The sequence below is a fragment of the Lepisma saccharinum genome, chromosome 1, assembly GCF_977018435.1.
Source record: "Lepisma saccharinum chromosome 1, izLepSacc3.1, whole genome shotgun sequence".
Lineage (NCBI taxonomy): Eukaryota > Metazoa > Arthropoda > Insecta > Zygentoma > Lepismatidae > Lepisma > Lepisma saccharinum.
Window position 1 is genome coordinate 186536441 of NC_139229.1, and position 21619 is coordinate 186558059.

At 35.8% G+C, this 21619-nt stretch overlaps 2 protein-coding genes across 8 annotated transcripts in view; one reads left to right on the plus strand and one right to left on the minus strand.

Annotated features, from left to right (window-relative positions):
* Xpc (DNA repair protein complementing XP-C cells homolog) overlaps positions 1-12680 on the plus strand; it is a 38582-nt gene extending 25902 nt beyond the window's left edge. Inside the window, exons 7-8 of one of the 2 annotated variants that reach the window (XM_083144398.1) lie at positions 1495-1700; positions 12619-12680. In XM_083144398.1, the coding sequence (XP_083000524.1) occupies positions 1495-1698 (204 nt within the window). In that variant the 3' untranslated portion in view covers positions 1699-1700; positions 12619-12680. Of the gene's footprint in view, positions 1-1494; positions 3308-12618 lie in introns of those variants that run through there. The other variant, XM_083144390.1, reaches the window with a different exon arrangement.
* A 3129-nt stretch (positions 12681-15809) lies between these two features.
* The window catches only part of Mlp60A (Muscle LIM protein at 60A), a 50559-nt gene continuing 44749 nt past the window's right edge, over positions 15810-21619 (minus strand). For all 6 annotated transcript variants that reach the window (XM_083144442.1, XM_083144434.1, XM_083144452.1 and 3 more), the window contains 4 exons: positions 20599-20731; positions 18972-19159; positions 17887-17992; positions 15810-16978 (listed from right to left, as the gene is read on the minus strand). In XM_083144442.1, coding sequence (XP_083000568.1) covers positions 16808-16978; positions 17887-17992; positions 18972-19159; positions 20599-20731 — 598 coding nt within the window. In that variant the 3' untranslated portion in view covers positions 15810-16807. The remainder of the gene's footprint in view (positions 16979-17886; positions 17993-18971; positions 19160-20598; positions 20732-21619) is intronic.

A 21619-nucleotide genomic window follows, 5' to 3' on the forward strand; every position in this document is an offset into this window, starting at 1 on the left:
GTCTTCCTCACTGTGCAATTAACTTAAGAGAAGGAGAAACATTATTAAATTGATGAATAAAACAAGACTTTCATAACTGGAAAATGAGAGACGCTTTAGTAGATAAATACCGAGAAATAAGTACTCACTTTTTCCGCAAAGCTGTTTTTTTTTGTTTTTTTGTAGTTCTATTAATTTCAGTGGCCACTGCCACCATCCTCGTTGGAACTTGTTGCACTGTTGCTTGGCATGCTTCTATTAATATAATATTATATTAATAGAACTACAAATAAAACAGTTCCACGGAGAAAGTGAGTAATATTTTCTCGGTATTTATAAAACAAGACATTTGAAGAATTTTTATCTGAGGTTTTTACATTTTCCTGCACTATTAATTCAATCTTGAAAAATGTTTTGAAATTTTCCTCAATTTTACATTTTCTTGCATTTATTTATTTATTTATTTTTCAGTTTGTTTCCCCCTCAAAAATGTGAAATTGAGGTGCTACTGCAAATAGAATACAGGGTGTTATAATTAAGACATTAAAAAAGGGAATAATCATTCATTTTAAACCTATTACAATTTACTAGTAATATGCTTCTTCCAGATAATAAAGATAATATTGTTGAAACCTTTGAAAGTGTAATACAATGCTCCAGTTTTTATTTTCAATAGTACACTGCAGCATGAACTTCACTGGTGGCAGACAATACAACACACTTGGGATTTGATTCAGCATAGGCTACCATTACATATTAGCATCTGCTAATTCAAAAATTTTGTAAATATTCAGATTTCCTTGAACAAAATAAAATACTATTCACTTATGTAGGCAAAAATGTGAAAAAACATTTTCCACCACTAAATTTCATTCTAATTTAAATTACAAATGTATGTGTTTTCACATGTAATAATGTGACTGATGATTGACAAACAACAAGATCAACAGCTTACCAAGTGCAATACATTTAAAATTTTAACCATTAGCTGCTTAAGTCCACATTATGAAAGTGTAGCAAAATATATTTTTAGAAATTTTAGTTTAAACTAAGATCTTCCAATGCAATAAACCTGTTTAAATTATGTTTTCTTTTTAAATATAATGCTAGAAAACATACAATTTTAAGACATTCAAAGCCATTCAGAAAATCACAACTGTTCACACAAAAAACTATGAAATGAAACTTCATTATTTCTTTATGAAGTAAATTGAAACTAGCTCAAACTAGTAAGGCATAATTCAATGTATAAGAGAACTAAAATTTGTATTTTTTTGTTTATTGAAGATTGATATTCTGCCACTTTTGGCTAATCATGACTGTCATAATGAATGGTTATTAGATGAAATTGAAAGAATGCCCATGCTACGGATGGAATTTGAACCTGGAAAATTTTGTGGTAAGATCGAAAGTCAACCAGAGGCCATAGAATGTTCTTATCACTTTTATCTTTTAACCCCCCCTCCTCCTCCCTTTAAATATACATATTCATAAAATATTGTATTTTTTTTCCAGGAACAAGATGAACATGAAAAACGTGAAAAAGATAAAATTGAGAAAAGAGTTTATGATAACTGGAGAAAATTAATCAAAGGGGTCTTGATAAGAGAAAGGTTGAAGAAAAAGTACTCATTTGGTGATGTTGAAAGACCAAATAACAAAGAGAAACGAAAAATGACAACAAGGAAGAAGAAAGTCATTGAGAGTGATTCAGAATAAATGTTAGTACTGATAATGAATGAATGTATTGTAACTGAATGGATGAATTTCTGTGGATTGAAATGGTTTTCTGTCTTTTGCACACATAATATCTGTAAAAGATGTGGCATGTACTCTTCACTGGGAAGAAAGGTACTTTTGTTGTATATAGCATGAAATCCCAACTTTTGGCTACATGTTTCCTCTCCAATTTGTCTATTAAATATGAGATGGCAGTACATAAAATATGGTGTATAGATATGATGAAATGAAATCCGTAATTTACAGACCTTAAAAACTTTAATATTAGTACAATTCACAATTTGTGCAAAAGAACTAAAGCCACTTCAAGTCATATTCTCTCTTAGTATTTTTATAGTATATATTGAGAAAAACCTTTTGTAGTGTACTTTTTTTTACCAGTCACGTTTTTTATTTTTCTATCCTTGTTAAGTTGTACTAATTTCTGTAGATAAATATACAGTTTTATAGGAAAATATGCTTCCAAGTATTTCACAGATATACCTGTATAATTCATAAACTGCTGGACAGTTTATTGATAGATTTTTTTTCTTATTTGAACCATCTGTTACATTTGAGGTAATACAATTTAATGAATTAAAAAAATATCAAAATTTTAAATGAAAAGCAATATTTGAATTAGCTGGAACCCATGGCTTCATCTTTCCATATCCTTGGAGTGCAGTGTACGCTGTTCTGTGTAGAAGTCATATTTTTACATAAATGCCTGTTTCCAGTTCATGAAAATACATATACTTTCAAGGCACAAGTTAATTTCAATGTATTGGGATCATTTTGATGATACAAAATTCCATTATGCAACACCCTTTTGAGATCTTGTCAAAAAATCTTTAAGGAGTTCAAATCGCAGTTTTTAGCTGGCTCTCTAATACTAGAACCCACTACTTATTTTCAAATAGTACTCCAATTGTCCTCGGCACTTTTCCCGATGTGGATTGAACTCCAGATCATTTGCACCAAAGACATTTACGTAAATTTCAAGATATTGGGACACCAAAAGCCAGTTTGCATTCTTCTGTACCCTGTAGGATACAACAGCCAAAAGCAGTAAATCACTGATACTGTCTGATGACAGTACCACTTATATCAGCTAATACCTTATTGGTGTTAGCTAGATACCATGTTGGTATCGGTTCAACCTTACCCCCATAATGTATAGGTAATAGCAAACCAAGAATTCAAAGGTTTCTTTTCACTGCAGAGGCTTAACATCCTCTGAGCATCTGAAAACACTAAATTTCAATGTAGATGATTACTAATAAATAGATAAACTGAAGTTAGTTCATGATACATGTTTATGAATAAGAGGTGCTAGTTGTGAAACCAGATAGTTTGATAGTTCTAGCACAGAATCCAGTGTTCCTGATTGAAACTAATAGTCATAATTCTCCTCATACTTTTCATTCAGTTTTCAATCACTCTTGCTTTATATTTCATGTACATGAGTACTTGTTCTACAGTTCAAAGTTTTTTTCTGTCATTATATAGTCAATATTATTCAAAGTTCATCCACCTTGTATTTGATTACAATATGGGTATTTTGTATCACCTAAAAAAGGTTAATGTTGCATGGATGCATTCTTTTAGTTTCCATTTGTTCATAAACAGTCTATTATCAGAGATGTTTATAAATATAAATATTGTAAATAAATGTTTATTAAAGAAAGGATTATAAATGATGAATTAGGATGCTCGGTTTTGATTTAACATCGCATGAGAAATTGAATTAATATGCTCTTGTTTCTTATACATGTATGCTTCTTATGTTGGGCAAATTCATGTATCACCTTACATGGGCACCTTCAAGGATGGTGGGTATTGATGAGGTTAAAAAGCATCATTTAACCATCAACAGACAACTGGTATAGCATACCTGTCATACCTCCTCCACGTGACAGTAATTACCATGTGCTTTCTTCCAAACTACAGACAGTATTTCAGTTAGGGATGTGCCGAAGCCGATTACAGATGTATGAAAATCGTCCGAAATTGACACATCGGCATCGGTATCTGAATCGGCAAAAAACCGATATTTAAACCGGTACAGATTATACTAGAGTTTTTACCTTCTAATAAGTTTTATATTCTAGTTTTGTAAGATTTATTGAAAATTTGGTTATGATTCGTCATTATTGTAGAGTTTTTGTAATAAAATTATTGCAAACTCATTCAGAGGATCAACCTAACTATAAATCGGAAATAAAACAGTACATTGCTGAACAAGGATCTGCTGTTGTATTGGAAATTCAAAAATGAATATTCAGACCTGAAGCAAGTCCTGAGAAAATACTTGGGCATACCTGCTGCATCAGTATTCAGTGATTGAGTGTTCAGTGTTGCTGAACAGATTTGTGATAAGAGAAGTAGTAGGTTACTTCCTGAAGTGCTTCCAAATCTCGTGTTTCTGAAGTTGAATCTGGCAGAACAGGAATTCATTTTGCATTTCAAAGAACTGCTTGTGTACTAATGTTTAATCTCTTGAGAATCAATGTTCTTCTTAAAGGTTCACATAACATTTTGTAGATGCAAATGTACATACGCATCTCTTGAGAATATATATGTATATACATATGATATGCAATAGAAATGTACATAGCAAATTTATTTTTGTCATGCTGAAAATAACATCCCATTTCTGTTTAATAATCTTGTGTATCGGAATCGGTTAAATATCGGTATCGGTTCCAAAAATTATCGGCGAGTACATCGGCATTGGTAAATTTTCAGCTTCGTCACATCCCTAATTTCAGTTCTGTTATTTTTGTTCATTTGTATAAATATGAAGGCATTAAACTTGAATCAACACAATATATCCATTGTTACTATGAGGTAAATTCAATAAATAGGTCACAAACTGAAGTGGGACAGCTAAAAATAGTAGTGAGTAGTTGTGTGTGGCAGCACAATCCAGCTTGATAATTTTCTTTTAGCAGTCGCTAGATAGCAGATGCACACATGAGCAACACAGTTTAAAAATGGCACCCATGCTCGAGGAGTATACATTAGAAGAACAGTGTGCTGGTATGCATTTGTGTGTGTGTGTTCCAAAAGGACTTCCTGCAAATGATATTCATGAGGAAATGTTTCCTGTTTATGGTGAGAAGTGTTTGGCACATAAGCGATACACAACTGAGTCGATAAATTCTCGCAAGGATGGTCAAATGTTGACGAAGACCAACCTGGTCATCCTGGCTACAGAACCAGTGGCTTATTCTGAAAATTCGACCTTTTTTACTGCAACAATTTTTATTGCATATATTTATTATATATTAATTAGATGTAATAGAAATAAAACACCAATGCAGGCATGTTAGTAAAACAAAAAGAAGTCCAACAACTTTACATTTCCTGGCAATGTGTATTTATATATATGAAAAAGTAAGTTGGTTTACTGCCAGTAAACTAGATAACATAGGAGAATATGCCACTGGACAGAACCAACAGTGCAGCAGGAGGAGGAGATGTAGTGAGTAGTTGTGTGTGGCAGCACAATACAGCTTGATAGCTGACACACGAGTGATGATAGATAGTATAGCACGAGTGACGATAGATAGTATAGCAATTGCAATAGGATGGTCTCATGATTTAGCTTACGGTGTATTTTACCTGTTTGGGCCACTAAAAATGTTTCATGGATGATGAAGATGTTGAATGTGAGGTACGACTGTGGCTGGGACAGCAGTCCAAAAACTTCTATGCAGCAGGTTTTGGGAAACTGATAAAGTGATGAGTAAGTGTATCAATTTGGTGGAGATTATGTTGAAAAATATAAACTGTTTTCAAGTCAGTATCTCACTTTGTTTAAAATAAATGTTTGTGACCTACTTACTAACTTACAGTCGTATTATTAACAAAGACAAGTGTGAAAAAATATCATTCCCCTAACACCATTATAGGATAGAATTTATAAATGGGCTATTACTCTTTAACCATCACTTCTTTATTATATATTTTACATTTATATGTAATAATGAAGACAGAAGAATTTGTTCATGTATGACAATTTCCCAAATTTCCCCAAAATTACAGTTTTCTAAAATTTTACACATTTTGTGTTCTTTATTTTTCAAAATCGAGGGACATGCATTACATATTCTCAAAGAATGGTCTTTTGTTGTGCTTCCATGCAAATTTGGTTCATCCAGCAACCATAGGGCCGACGCTAGAACTAATTTTCTGGATTATTTTCCCCCATAAGTTGGCAACACTACTTTTTTTTATACATTCTTGTTATTTTTTCCTAAAAAGTATCAGCCTATTTTCAATGCAACTTCGCATGGTTGTAGAAATGTACCACTGCTACATACTAACTACATTTTCCATTCACTTTGGTCTATTGTGGTGACTGAATACCAATTATTGTGTTTCGATTTTCTTCTTTTAACTTTCATAACTGGGAGGTAGAATGTATAAATTTCACCTCTGCTAAAAGCCTTGTCACCCCCCCCCCCAAAAAAAAGTAATTCTGAAGGTACTTTTTTGTGTACATTGTGACAAGTTTGAAAAGTGCACGCTTGAAAAGTTCCATCCGGAGATGCTTCACACATGGGAGAGAGAGGGTCTCATCCGCTAAAGATTTATCTGGTCTGCTTCGTGATCATGCAGTGTCCATCTCTAATACGTATTCTATGTGATCAAAAGTATCCGGACAACGCAAAATGTGTGTTTATCATAGAGGGCGACACAGTACTGCCATCTACCACATGGAACACATGGTCAGCATCTCAGTAGTTTGCAGACAGCGTGAGACATCAGGCACTCACAGACTTTCAACGTGGTCAGGTTGTTGGGTGCCACTTGTGTAAGAAGTCTATGAGCGAATTTCCACCCTCCTAAACATCCCTAGGTCCACTGTTTCCGATGTTATAGTGAAGTGGAAACGTGAAGGGACGTGTACAACCCAAAAGCATGCAGGCCGACTTCCCATGTTGACCTCCAGAGACCATCGAGTGTTGAAGAGGGTCATACAGCATAATCGTCAATCATCCATCGCCACCATCACACATGATTTCCAAACTGCATCAGGATCTACTCCAAGCACCATGACTGTTTGGTGTGAGATGCGGCAACTTGGACGAGGTGCTGCCCATAAGCCAAACATCAAACAGGCAAATACGAAATGTCACCTTGCGTTGTGCAAGAAGCGTCGAAACTGGACCATAGAACAGTGGAAAACCGTTGTGTGGAGTGATGAATCATGGTACACAATGTGGCAATCGGATGGTAGGGTAGGGTGGGGTGTGGTGAATGACATCTACCAGCCTGTATAGTGCCGACAGTAAAATTCGCAGGTGGCAAGGTTACAGCGTGGTCATTTTTCTCATGGAGGGAGGCTTTACGTGGCAATGTCACAGCACAAGCTTACATTGAAATTTGAATCGCTTTCATGCTGCCTATCTTCGAACACTAGTTCGGGGATGACCATTGTATCTTTCAAGACGACCGAGCACCCGTCCATGCTGCAGGGCTTGTGGGGGAATGGTTTTATGACAACAACGTCCCACTAATGGACTGTCCAGTGCAGAGTCCCGACTTGAATCCTGTAGAACATCTCTGGGATGTTTTGGAACACTGACTGGACCACACCGACCCACATTGATACCTCTTCTCATTTCGGTGCTCCGCGAGGAATGGGCTACCATTCCCCAGGAAACCTTCTGCCACCTGATTGAAAGTATGCCTCGAGAGTGAAGGCTGTAATCAAGGTTAAGGGTGGGCCAACACCGTATTGACTGCCAGTGTTCCCAATGGAGAGTTGCCCAAACTTGTACTTCATTTTCAGGTGAGTGTCCGCATTCTTCTGATCGCATAGAGTATCTTATATAGCATACGTCACTGCTGCAATTTGTTTGTAAGTATTATGTTAGGCTAATTGGCTCATTCATAATGTTGAAAGCTGAGAGAGAAAGTAGAAGGAAATAACTGTAACCTTCAGTAAATGAACTGATATGCATTTGTTTGAAATGGCCCTCATATAGGCCACTGTTTGGTACCACTTATTGGCATGTTTGTGAGTTATCTGTGGCACATTCCACAAGCATGTGATGCATTCTATAAAGATACACTACTTCACACCAGACAGTGGTTCCCTTGATTTATATATGCACACAAATTTCCATAGTACTGAATTCAAATGTAATATCCAGACTGTTCAGTGATTGCAATACTATATTGTACTTCTTTGTGGGAGAGGTTTCTTTATCCCGTAGTGGTAACTCCATCGCTTCGTAATCAACAGGTCCCGGGTTCTCTACCTGGTGGAGGCACATAGTGGTTCGAAGTGGTGTGCGGTGCTAAATCAGTCCGGGGAACAGTTGACCTGCACCCCCCCCCCCCCCCCCATCTCTCAGATGGCAGAGTTTTTTCATGATTTGTAGAAATTGTGACAAAGCCCAAACTGTTCCAAACTCCCTTCTCAGGAACAAACAAGGACAACAATAATTTGTCCCTGGAAGAGTATCCAGTTAATCATTTCACAGAGTTGTAGTAACTTGTTTGAAAATGCCTTGTGAATGATTTCGTTTTAGTTTGTAATCCAGTTAGTATAGGTATTGGTTTGCTGTCTTTTCTGTAAAGTTCAATGAACTAAAAGCTTTCATCTTCAGCTGGTCGATCATACAATATTCGCAACCCTACGCTCGCAACATTCGCTTTCTTGTCCTGCCGCTGTGTGCATCTTGGGTTGGGGCTGGTGGAACAGGTGGACGCGAGCTGTTCCCTCAGAAGCTATTTCACAGCGTTTAGCCAAGGCATTTAGCAGACGCTTAGGCTGTTAGATTTTTCCAGTTCGTTATGAATGACATGCAATTTTGCAATGAAATTAAGAAACTATGGACTTACTACACTCAAAACTATTACTACGATGCAATTAAACTTAGCAAATATATAAAGCAAATTATATAGCAAATATTCGAAGGAAAAGGAATTTGCTATGTCTCTCGCAGGGAACAGCTAGAGAGTTCAGCTTCCATGGTGAGGATCGTTTACCTCTGTGTGTGGTCGGAAATACTCGGCATTATCGGCCGAGTATTACAGCAGGCACGGTTGGCTCTATAGCGCACAGGATCAGTGTACCCCCAGCAATATTGGCTGTAGAAGGTGGAACGACGAGGGAAGGTGAAGTAAACAAACTCCCAGTCATGGTGAAACTTTTTCTTCGGTGTTACTTTTGGAAATGTTGAATTCGGGAGAAAGAAGTGTTCTTATTATGTTAATATAGATAATTTAAATAGCTTCAATGGGCGATAAGTAGGAGGGAACAGCCTGTTCCCTCTGTTCCATGGAGGGACCGCCACTGATGGTTCAGATCCTACTTTAAACTGTAGGTCCAGTATCAATTACCCTATCCGTACATAAAATGGACTTACAAAATTAAATTTCTTTGTATGAATAATAATGGTAGATTGTATTGTATGTATTTCATTTGTTGTGTACTTTTTGCTTTCTCAATGTAAGGATGTTACACCCATTCAGATTGTATGTGTGAGCAAGGTACAGCCGGCAGCCGACGAGAAGATCGCTGAATGAAGGGAGATGGGGCACAGAGGGAAAGGGAGGGTCAGGTTCATTTGCAGAATTTAGGGGTGGTTGGGGGTGGTCGGGGAGATGGAAGTCTTGTTTTCTTCTTGGCGGGTCATTGTCAAGCTGACGAGAAGAGTTCTGGCGAAAGAGCACCTCCCCCACGCGAAAGAGTGGAGTCGCCTGGCAGTACATCACACCTCTTCTGCCAGCGCTCTTCTCGTCGGCTGCCAGCTGTACATGTGTGTGTGTGTGGGGGGGGGTTTATTAATGTCATTAAGGAAATAAAAAGAATACCACAGAGGTACCAAAGCTGATTTATAATTGAAGGGCTCTGGTGTAAAACATGGTAAGTGACATTTTGCTAATTTTTGAGTTACAAAGTAAAATGTGCCATCCTTCAATTTCAGAGTGAAATTACCATGTCATACAATTTGCATTGGACTCATTGAAGCCTTGTGAAATTGGTAAACACAACACAAAAACAGTTTCTCTGTATTATAGCTTCTAATAACCATTTTTCTTAATGAATTCAGAAATGACCAAAATGTCCCTTACCATGTTTTACACCCAAGTCCTTCAATTCATTTTTAATTACTATGGTAATATGGACAATTGCAAAATGTAATGGCTGTAATGGACTTTAGGAAAGTTCTTCCCAATTATGCTAATACAATGCAATTATACTTCAGTGTAAAAAATTGTTACAGTTCAGCAACAGAAAATCGAATTTACTGCATAGAAAGTTAGGTGCTATGGTTATAATTTTAGTGTAAATTTGGTCATTTATGTGTGAGGTTACAGCAGGCACGGTTGGCTCTATAGCGCACAGGATCAGTGAACCCCCAGCAATGTACGGCATTTACCTCGAGAATGAACAATAAACAATATCTTTGCCTTTTGACAATTTTTCACTAAAATTTCTACAGAATAAGTCCTTTATTTGTGTCCTTAACACAACATGATGAGTAGAAATGAATGAAAGCTGGAATTAGATACGATAAATTAAAATAAAAGAGATACATTACTAAAATTCCTCGTGCATGCATTCAGACTTTTTCCTTAAAGGTGGAAAGACTTTGGGCATGTAAAAGTAAAAGAATGGTGGGATCTTAGACAAGGACGGAAGATGTGACTAAGCCTGTCGGTGTCAATGTCTCAAGTTAGTTTCTTTGTTAATTTTTTTGTGCTTGGATAGTTGTTGGAAAGTATTTACAAAGATTGTATTGATGCTGTGAGTGAAGCGAAGGAAGTGCTATGTTATGTCATTTGATACAGTGTAGCCTAGTGTAGGTGTTGCTGTCTGTGCAGTAAGAAATGACCACTAGAATGCTTCCAATTAACGTAAACAAACTTTCTCGTCCGTTGAAAGAAAATTATAGATAAATCATGTGCTGGTCGACCAACTCCAAATTTGAAGAAAGAAAAAAAAATGCTTTCGCGTTCCAGTGAAAGGGTCTCAGATTTGATTTTTAGTATGCACATGACATTGGTTCTCATTTTCCTTTAATAACTGTAGGACCATTGTGATTAGTCGTTTTTTAATTGCAGGCATGGACGTCCGGAACAAGATAAGGTGCCACACCCGCCTGGATAATTAATCTCAACCTAAAACTATTTATTACACACACATAATTTCATTTCAGTCACAGTAATTATAAAGGCGTTGCAGGGACTGAAGGAGTGTTTTTGTGAGAGAACAACACTATTACAGTGAAAAATGTGCCTCGTTTTCCCCCTGGAAAAAAATGATCTTTCTTCCTATCCCTGGAACAAATTCTGATAACGTCCATGATTTTCCAATAAAGCCCCCCAATTTCTTTCATAGAGGCACAATTTATTGTAGTTAGATTCAGCAGCCCTAAATTTATTCGCACACCTCTACTTTGAAACCTTTCTCACAGGTGAAAAAATTATGTACCAATCTTTTAAGCCCCCCCCCCCCCCATTCCTTTTGTTTGGCGAAGTAAGTCTATTTTCAGAAACTGAATATGTGTCATATGACTTCGGTGAATTCCCAGAAAAATAATACACAAGCCACGCCTGGGTTACAGATTGATGAACTACATTTTGAGCCAACTGCACCCACTGCACATACCTCCATGATTTTCCAATAGAGCCCCAAATTTCTTTTACAATTTTCCAATAGAGTCACAATTTATTGTAGTTAGTTTCAGCAGCCCTAAATTTATTCGCACACCTTAACTATGAAACCTCATTCTTACAGATGAAAAGATTATGTACCATCCTTTTGTTTAGCGAAGAAAGTCTTTGCAGAAACTGAACATGTGTCACATGAATTCGGTGAACCCCCAGAAAAATAATGCACAAGCCGCACTTGGGTTACAGATTGATGAACTACAGTTTGAGCCAACTGCACTCGCTGCACATTATATATGGTGTGCATAAGATGTTCGTTGTAGTGATGAGAACACTAATTCACTAGATTTCGTCTTCAATCATGATCAATCTGAAGTCTCTTTAACCCTGTTTGGAATCATGGTGGTTTAGTCAGTAAGGCATCTGAAGACCACATTTGATTTCCAGGGTGGATAATCAAAGGTTGGAATTTTTCCGGCCTTGTCCCTGCATAAAGCAATTCTGGGATTCACCAGCCTCAAATAAATGGGATCCTGGGCCAACCATAGGGGCTAATGGCAACCAGAGCATGGTTCTGATCACATCATCTCCAAAATGTCCAAGATTGAGAATGTGTGCCTTTATGAGGTATAGTGCAATATGCACAGGAAACTTTACCTTCCATATAAACCCTGATGCTCTACAAAGCATGTATAATTTTATAATTATTATTTCATGAGAAAGTATTTTCTTTTGTTGTACCAATTCTTCTTATTGTTAGGGTTGAACAGTTACTAATACAAACTAATCTATAAGTATTTTATTACAACTAATACCATATTAGTAAACCAGAGGTGGGATTTAAAATATTTGCAAAATCATGTACAGGATAATTGAAAATTGTTGGTTTGTGTTTTGCACCATACTGAAAAAATAAATGTCAAGTTTCAGAGATTTAACACAAGCTGATACCACTGATATTTCGGAAATACTAATGAATCATTAACAGTATCGACTGAGCCCTGGTGTTTAACTCATTGAAGTTTTGCTCATCATTACTAGAAATGTTCTTCTGATATCAATACTTCATACAATTCATATGCTATCTTAATTTGAGAATTTCAAGTGAATATACTCTGTTGTGCTGAAACGGTGTTTGTATAAATAGCACACTGCCCTCTTCTTACATAACTGTTTTTATACCAACAAGGAATACTTTGTTACATTTGCTGTGCCTTGTTCCTATCCAATTTTGAAAAGGTTTTTTGCACCTAATTGACACAGTTTCTCCTTACCTTATAGATCCCTTTCACCTCACATGCCCTGTCCATGGAGTGGTATAGCAAAGAAAGTGTTAAGTCAGAAAACATGAAATTGGAAATCTTACACAATACTTGGTGAGTAAGCTATTTCTTTATCAAGACATTCCATTTTAATTTTGTATAATAATGTTTTTTTTTATTATTAAGTTTTACAAATGTCTATTGTAGGTAATATTTTATAGTAATATATAGTATTGTAATAATATGTAATATGTAGTATTGGGGCCTCCCCGATGGTGCAGTGGTAGCGTCGTCGCCTTGTAATCAAGGGGTCCCAGGTTTAATATCTAGGGGAGGCACATAGTGGTTCAGATCACACTTTAATCTGTAGGTCCAGACCCGATTAGCCTTACTGTGCATAAAGTGGACTTAAAGCACCAAGTCAATCAATCAATCAATATGTAGTATTGTAATTGCAAGTCCCTCCACAACTCTCCTTTTCTGTACTTTGCAACTCGCAGCTTCGGGAATTTGTTATATACCTGAATTCATATTTAGGTATCACATAATTTGTATATTTGCTACATTATATAACGACAGTTTAAATGGCCTATACAACTGACTAAATAAACACAAATCTTTTCATGTGCAGAGATGCATGACACAGAAACCTGGGTTCATAGTTTAAAATGCAGACAAGGTATTGATGTTTGTAATAATCTTTCATCATTGGTCTATAATTATTATTGAGCCACATTAGTGACTGAACACATGCTTGGTTGACACAATCTCACCACCAAACTTTCTGGGTTTATGAAGTGTAATACATGTGCAACTTTTTATAAACGCATATGGAGACCTTTGCATTTTACTTGACATTTGTATACAATGTGGGGATGTATCTTTCTCTACGTTTTTCAGGTATTGGATTTGGACTTCTTGCACTTGCTAAGGTCATGCGTGTCCTAGAGCAGTGTTTCTCAACCACTGTGGCCTGACCTCAGTTATACTGGGTTGCAAGTTCGATAGATCTAGTTTAAACCTAATTTTAAATTTGTCAACAAGCCTAGACATAAAAAAACTATTACTCTATGGTTATACCATAATTTATTTATTAATATTTAATTTCAAGGGTACGTATTAATTTGGGAGCCGTGGTGATCTAGTCAGTAGGGCATCTGACTGTCATGTATGTGGGAGACTCGGGTTCGATATCTGAGGTGGGTGATCTAAGGTCGTAATTTTTCTAGCCTTCTCCCTGCTTAAAGTGGCTCGGTGGCTCACCCAGCCTCAGTTTAATGGGTACCTGGTGGCAACCCAAGAGGGTAAAGGTGGCTGGAGCATGGTTCTGATCACATCACTTCCAAAATGGCCGAGACCAATAGAAAATGTTGTGCCCTAACCTCACATCCCCCTATATATGCATCATGGCATGGTGCAAAGTGAATGGGGAACCTCCCCTCCTTCTTTTTTACATATTAATTACTGTATTAAGGTTTAAAAAATAAATATTTATTAGTAAAATTGTTTGGGATGGAGGCCACGGTCTCAAGAAGGTTGAGAATCACTGCCCTAGAGGAAAACTGATAAAAGTTTGTGAAAATTGCTGTTGGACAGGAATTTCAACATGGGAACCTGATATTCTATGCCAATCCTCATGTCAACTGAGGTAACAAGATAAACTCCTGACTTCACTGCTATTAGATTTCTACTCGTATGTGTACGCAGTTGCGGCTGGTGGTCTGAGTCTATGGGTGTGCATCTTGCATGCAGAAGAAGTGTTGTTACTCCCACCAAATTATTCTGCTAATCATATTGGCTATCCAAGATATGGCGCACCTTTCCCTGATAATGAGACGAAAGCAGAATTATATTTCATGAAAATTTACAAAAATAATGTTTATTACAAATTTCGAAATACCCCAATGATTTATGTAATCGATCACAAGATATGTGTTGTTTGGCCTTTTCCTGGCCTGTAGAAAATTCAGTATTCGACGACAAAATCACTCACTACACTAGGCCGAAAAACTGCTGTGGTTTGTAAGGGATAATAATATTGCCAGTATTTTGTGTAATTACCATGTTTTAATAATGCATATTATCTTTCTTCAATGTAAATATGTTTAATGCCACATAAACATTTCATTGTACACTTATGTTAATTACCATTTTTAATGTACTTATTCAATTTAGTCATTGTCATGATGAACTTCGAAACCCTAATCAAATGCAACTAATTCTTGCCTAAACCTTTACAAAAGTGATGTCAAATCTGTAACATAATAGTACAAGTTACAGATTCTCGTATGCACTGAATAACAAATTGGATTGACTGTTCTGTGACAAAAATACAAAATTAAATTCTGATTATTTAAAATTTTCGTTGAACTTCCAAATACAAGTCCGAGCATCTAAATGACACCAATTCCTACGACATTGTGAATGTTATTAATTCAAACTGCTGACATTTTTTTAAAAACTATTTTACCAGCACCTGTATCAACGTATTCCACTCATCGCATCTGGCCTTGCATCGTTGAATACGCTCATCATTACACGTCATGCTCTTTCCCACCCTTCCCTCATTTGGATTTCGATGCTATGCTCAGAACTGCATGAGGTGAGAGAGATCGAAATTTCCCTTGCTGAAAAAAAAATCCTTCAATTTGCAATGATGCGTGGTTTGTTCTCGACTCCGTCACATGGCAAGGAGTAGAAAGATTGCAACACTACATGACAAAGAGGAAAATCAGCACATGCACGTGGGTACTATGTCTCAATTCTTGGTGCGAAGTGAGTCCGAGAGCCCACTGATCCAAGCCATAAGAGCCTTTCTGCTTTTTCTACTCGCCATCGAAAACAGTGCCACTTTGGTTTGCATCTGTGTGCACTTCCCAATTTTGTTCTTGCACATTCGACGCATGTTACTCAGATAAAATAGCTGATGTAAGGAGTAAATGGTAGGTGATGTGGCCCGGGAACATTTGATGTTTTGAAGAAATGGCCTTCAATAAATAAATATAATAAAAAAATAATTACATTGCACATTTATTTGGATGTGTGAATGCGTGAATAGACAGCAGCCACTACTGTGTGTACATACATATTGGTGAATGATGTAAATAAAGCTTTTATAAGTTTTCAATTAGGACTTTATGATTTTATTACATTTTATTCATCATCTCGTGTATGGAACAATTGACGTATGAATAATTATGAAATGAAACATTTCTTAGGCTGTTTTTGTAGTTTTTATTTATTTTACGACAAAATTACATACTAAATGAAAAATAAAGTAATAATAATAATGATAATGATAACAAATGCACAAAGCAACAACATCTGCCAGCATGAGTATTTTCAAGCTTACACACACAACAAAAAAATCACATGACGTGAAGCACAAGAGTATGATAGTCTCAGGCTGGAGCACAGCCTGGTCGTTCGAATCGCAAGTAAACGAGCGAGTGTCAGTTCGTACATTAAAACAATGAACACCATGGCTTGTTTTTTTGTTTGTTTGTTCCCTTTGTCATGCTCTGGTTTCACGTTTGGCAGTTGGGAAGGATCCTAGTTTCCAGGGATCCTGAGAAATACACTTTGGATAACAACTAACAATAACAATTGCCATTTGCCTTAATCTTTTCACTTTTCGTTCATCCATTTCATTCCAAAATGCATTCCACTCCAAGCAAAGCAAATCCGTGAGTATCATATAAATAAATTGACACATTTAGTTCCCCTAACAATATATATAACAGCATCTTTAAAATATATAGCTATGAAAATGTTTTGCATGCTACAAGATCAATGAATGTTAGTTATTAAAATCCACAATGTTAAAAAGGTGAAGTCTACTAGTATATATATATAAATATAAACTTTGCATTTCATTATTGGTGTCTTATATGACTAAATGACTTGTGTATGTCTCCATAGCATAATAATAATTATCTTACATTTTGAGCTAAATTATTTTTTTTTAAAATATTTACATTAAATGTTATCATAGTTACAAAAGCTGCAATTATTTGTTCATATATTTTCGTTGGCTTTTCGTTCATTCAAAATAAAAATCGCAAGCCGTTTTTTCGTACTCCACTCCCACTGCTGCTAACCAGTCTCCTGATTTGTCGACTGACAATGTGAGCACCTTTCATTTGTCAAACTTGAATTAAGAGATATGCATTGGAAATGCAGCAGGGGGAACAGATGCGAAGGAGGGTTCAGGCCATGGTAAGGGTGCCAGCACCCATTCCATACCCAACCCCACGAGGCCCAAACTTCTTTCCATAGCAACTCTTGCAGTAGATCTCACCATCCGGAGCATCATTCAAGTTGGTGGAATCCAAAGAGCGGTGGCATTCAGCACAACTGAAGCAGCGACGATGCCAAATCTGAAATTTAAAAATAATATATGTGTCAAAACATAATCACTGCTTATACAAAAATATAATAATCCCCTGTAACTTCTTGTAAAAAAAAACTGATTCATTCACCTACCGATTTTGGTAGCTCACTACTGCCATTCACAGATTGTTTTTTTCTTCAAAGAATGGAAGGGAATTGTTTGGTTCAGAGAGTAACATTTATTTTTATCTCCACTCAAACATGATGAAATGAAAATTATGGGCAGTTTATTTGTGTGGTTGAAAGATAGTCTCTACACAGATGCATGTTACTACCATGGATGCAGTGAGAATTTGATGCCTTAGGTCACTGTCAATTTACATTTATGCCCCAGGAGCAGAGGTAAAGGAAAGGCACGAAGAAGTATTATTGACTATATTATCTACTCTAATTCCTCTTACAATTCAGAGAATCAGTTTATTGGTGGTGGGGGCTAGTACCATTGTTTAGATTCCACATTATACTGCAAATCCAGTCTCAACTAGCATACAAATGTGCATAAAAAGGACTTCAAATAAAGAAATATATTAATTTTTTTTGTGAACATTTGTGTGAAGAAATTACCACAATTGGCCTCCCTGGCAGAGTATCAACATAACACTACAAAACCAAGACTTCCACATTCAAACCCTAGTCAGGCATGTATGTATCATTGTGTTTGTCGTATCGTCCATTTCATCAGTTGACCATTCCTTCTCCTTATTGCAAATAATGAAAGAAGCAGAAAAGCTATGCAACATAACCAATATATAGTATCTATATTACCTACATAGTATTCACTAAGATAATTTGTGTGTTTAATTCATAAAATTTGTTTTATTTTTCAACCAATGAACACAACTTAAAAGAATAGTATCATTGATTGTGGACTTTAAAAAAAAAAGTATTTTCTTACCTTGCCTTTGCTGATCATCTGTTCTGCAGCATATACAGCAAATCCACATCTTAGGCAGCCTTGCCCTCTGGGTAACCTGGCTCCTGTTGTTGGCTTCATATCAGGACTAAAATGATATATAGCATAGTCAGATTTGTCATACTGGCATCTCAAATATCACAGCATGAAACTATCATTAATATTTGCTCAAGAACCTGTATCATGGCAGTTGCACTAACTTGGTTTATATTGAGTCTTGTTGCAATAAATATACAATTTTAAAAACATAAATACTTATGAAAATCATTCCGTATGAATCAACGTAACAGAAAGTCAGTGGTAGAAATATTATAACTTTGTAACTTAGTGTATTTTTAATAGAATACAGTTTAGATAAGATACATGTGAGCTGAAATTGAAGAATGCCCTGTTGCAGAAGAATTCTAAGTTTCTTTTTCAAAAGCAATATTTATTCATTCAGATATATACAAAACATATATAAAAATTATTTTTTTAGAATTTTGTGTGTTATATTGAGACTGTCAGCCAATGATGAATGGTGACAGTGTGTCACCAAGTTGATAGATCATTAAAATGTTTTGCAGTCAGTACTGGTTTCTACAGACAAATTAAATCACATGTACTATAAATGATGATAATTAAGAAACTATTTAATGCATTACATCATGAAGTTCAAAAACTATTTGAAGATCAATTTTGTGAGTTAAAGTTCCAGGTTCCCTTCAGTTAACTAAATAACTTATGGTCTTCATGAAAAATCTTTGATATTGTTGATGAATCAATTATGTCATTTATTTTACAACAAACTCTTGAATGAGCAAATAATACAAAATTTGAGAAAGCAGAATTAACATTACATAAACATTATGTAGTCATGTGTACCATTTTAAAATTCTCCACCAGAGTTTCACAAAGATACAATTGCAGTATAAATGAAATATCTGAAACTTTATGTTTACTCAAGTACAGTGAGAACCGTCTACGGTGTGAAGAAATAAATGTGTGTATGCTGTATTGAACAGGTAGATTTTCATCATTCTTCAACATGCAGGTTTCAGGTATGATCCTTTTCTTCACATACTTACTATGTAATAGTGGATTCTCCATCTACTGATACCAAAGTAGGTGTATGACCATAACCAAATCCTTTTGGACCAAATTTCTTTCCATAGCAAGCCTTGCAGTACACTTCCCTATCAGGACCATCACATGCTAATACGGAATCCAATGGTCTGTGGCAATTATGGCAGTTGAAACACTTCTTGTGCCACATCTGAAAATTAAATATGAATGCAAAATTTAGAGGGGTGTTATGTCCAGCTAAAGCGTTAACACATATAGATTTTGTTTATTTATAATTCACCTAAAAATATTCAGGAGGGAATATGCTGAAAATTGCTAGTGGTGTTTCTCTTTTGTAGGTGCAATATTGATTGTTTCACAGGTACTATAAGTAGAAGAATCTAAGTTATTAGATAATTACATGCAAGATTTACAATTCACTTTGCACCAAAGCCCATTCTTTAACCTTTTCTGGATGAGCAACCGCCATAACCCATTGTGTAGAAAGTGTCCAATGTAAAATTATATTGTGAATGAAGAATGGACTATAATCACACTATGTCTCTTGTGCACATGTGTTGTAACCACCTCTTTCAAGTTCCAACTGCTAGATGTTGGGATTTCTTCATTGCTGTTTTTTGCTTCTACTAGTGTCGAATTACTTCGCACATTTTGTTATACACTTGTGAACAATTTATATTTATATTGTGAAATTCCACTTCTGATTTTGCAGTAGTGATGATTTCGATCGTAATAGGAAGTTGTTAGGTTATTTTTATTAATATTTTATTCTGAAATCTACATGTCCTCTTTCCACAGATGTATATAATATGTTACATTTTGCATAAATTTCCTCATATTTATGATTTTTTTCTGTAACATGTTTTTTAAACTAAAAAGAAATATTACGTTTCATAAAAGTTACGGAAAACATAATTTGAATAGCTAAAATAAAATTAAATAATAACACACTTAACAACATATTTTCTTTGATTTCTAGGGGGGGGGGGGACCCTCATCTCGGACAAACTGTATTTTCATGCCCATCCAGAAAGGTTTAATAAGTATGTAAATACATTCCACTATGAAATATAGCTCTTGAATAATTTCTGCCAATAAATAAAGAAAAGAAGACAGGCATTCAACATTTACTTTGCCCTGTGATTGTTTATCATTTTATACAGATAAGCAGGTTGAAATGGCCATAATACAGTATGGAATGCATAATCGAGCAAGTAACATTGGGAACAGACAATTAGTAAATACGTGGGTTGGAAATTTGATAGTGGCTGTATATATGCCATGACACAGAACCTGTGCTTCTCACTTATACCACATGTTAGTTTGATAACTAAGCTACCTCCCAGTAAATGGACTCTTCCTTCTAACACTAGGCGCATGTGCAGTGACGAGAGGAATAGAGTATCGTTGGAGTTGGCAGTCTAAAGTTGTGTAGTCGGAACCCCACTAATATGAAAGTTCTGGTGATTCTCGACATACCTCCAGGACAGACCATCAATGCACAGTATTACTCTTCATTTTGGAACATAACCTTCAGCATGCATTGCAAAAGAAGAGGGGACACTTTCTTCTGAATCCTCCCATCAAGATAAAAAATTCTTGCATTAATACCTAAATATTAAAACTTACTGTTCCCTTGGCAAGTTGTTGTTCAGCAGCAAAGACCATTCCACCACAGCGGGGGCAACCCTGCCCTGCAGGTGCCTTAATGGCTGTTGTGTCTGGATTATAAAATGGCCGCAGTGTTGATATTTCCTCCTCTCTGAGAAATAAAAATAAAAAGAGTAGTTGGAGTATTACCTCCTATCATATTGATGTTTCTTTATTTGCATCATGTATATCTCTATTCTATTATCAGGTTGATATCCGGTGGAGGCACATTGCTCAACAGTGGTTCAGATCCCACTTTGAACTGTAGGTCCATTCCTGATTAGCCTATCTGCACATAAAACAACAATTCAAAATAATAATAATAATAATGATGATGATCCTGAGATCATGCGAGTGAATGAAAGAACCTAGACTTCTCAGACACCACAGAGCCAGCCTTGTTTGCATTGTGAAGCCACCTCTGTGACTAAGCATATTTAGTGGTTGACTCATGATCTTGCCACAAGAAATTCTGGGTTTGAATCCTGGCCTTTGCATGGCCATTCCTTTGTGAGCATCCTTCCATCAGTTTTTTCTAATTATTGATCCTCATCATTGCAATTAATATACAAAGGCAGAAGAGTGCCATAAAATAAGGAAAATACAAAATTGTATGTATTGAAACATTTATGAATATGATATGAAGAACTAGTATGTAACTCATTATCTTTTCCTGATGCAGAGTTGTTATTGGGAGAGATTCCATAATTATGCACATGTTTTCTCACATGCATTCTTTTAACTATTAAAAAAAGGTTGTGTACAAGTATTGTGTTTTTTTTCTGTCTGTGTGTTGAACTACATAGACAGAAACAAGATTAAAATGCATAACTTGTGAAAATGGAGTTAATTGGTTTGAAAAAAGGTTTAACATATACTTTTTTCTTGTCTTTCTGGTCAAAATTCATCAACATACCAGATGTATTTAGTATCACAGTATTCCTGTGAAAGGTACAAATGTAAAATAGTACTTTATAAGTGTATCATAAAAGTGTAACAA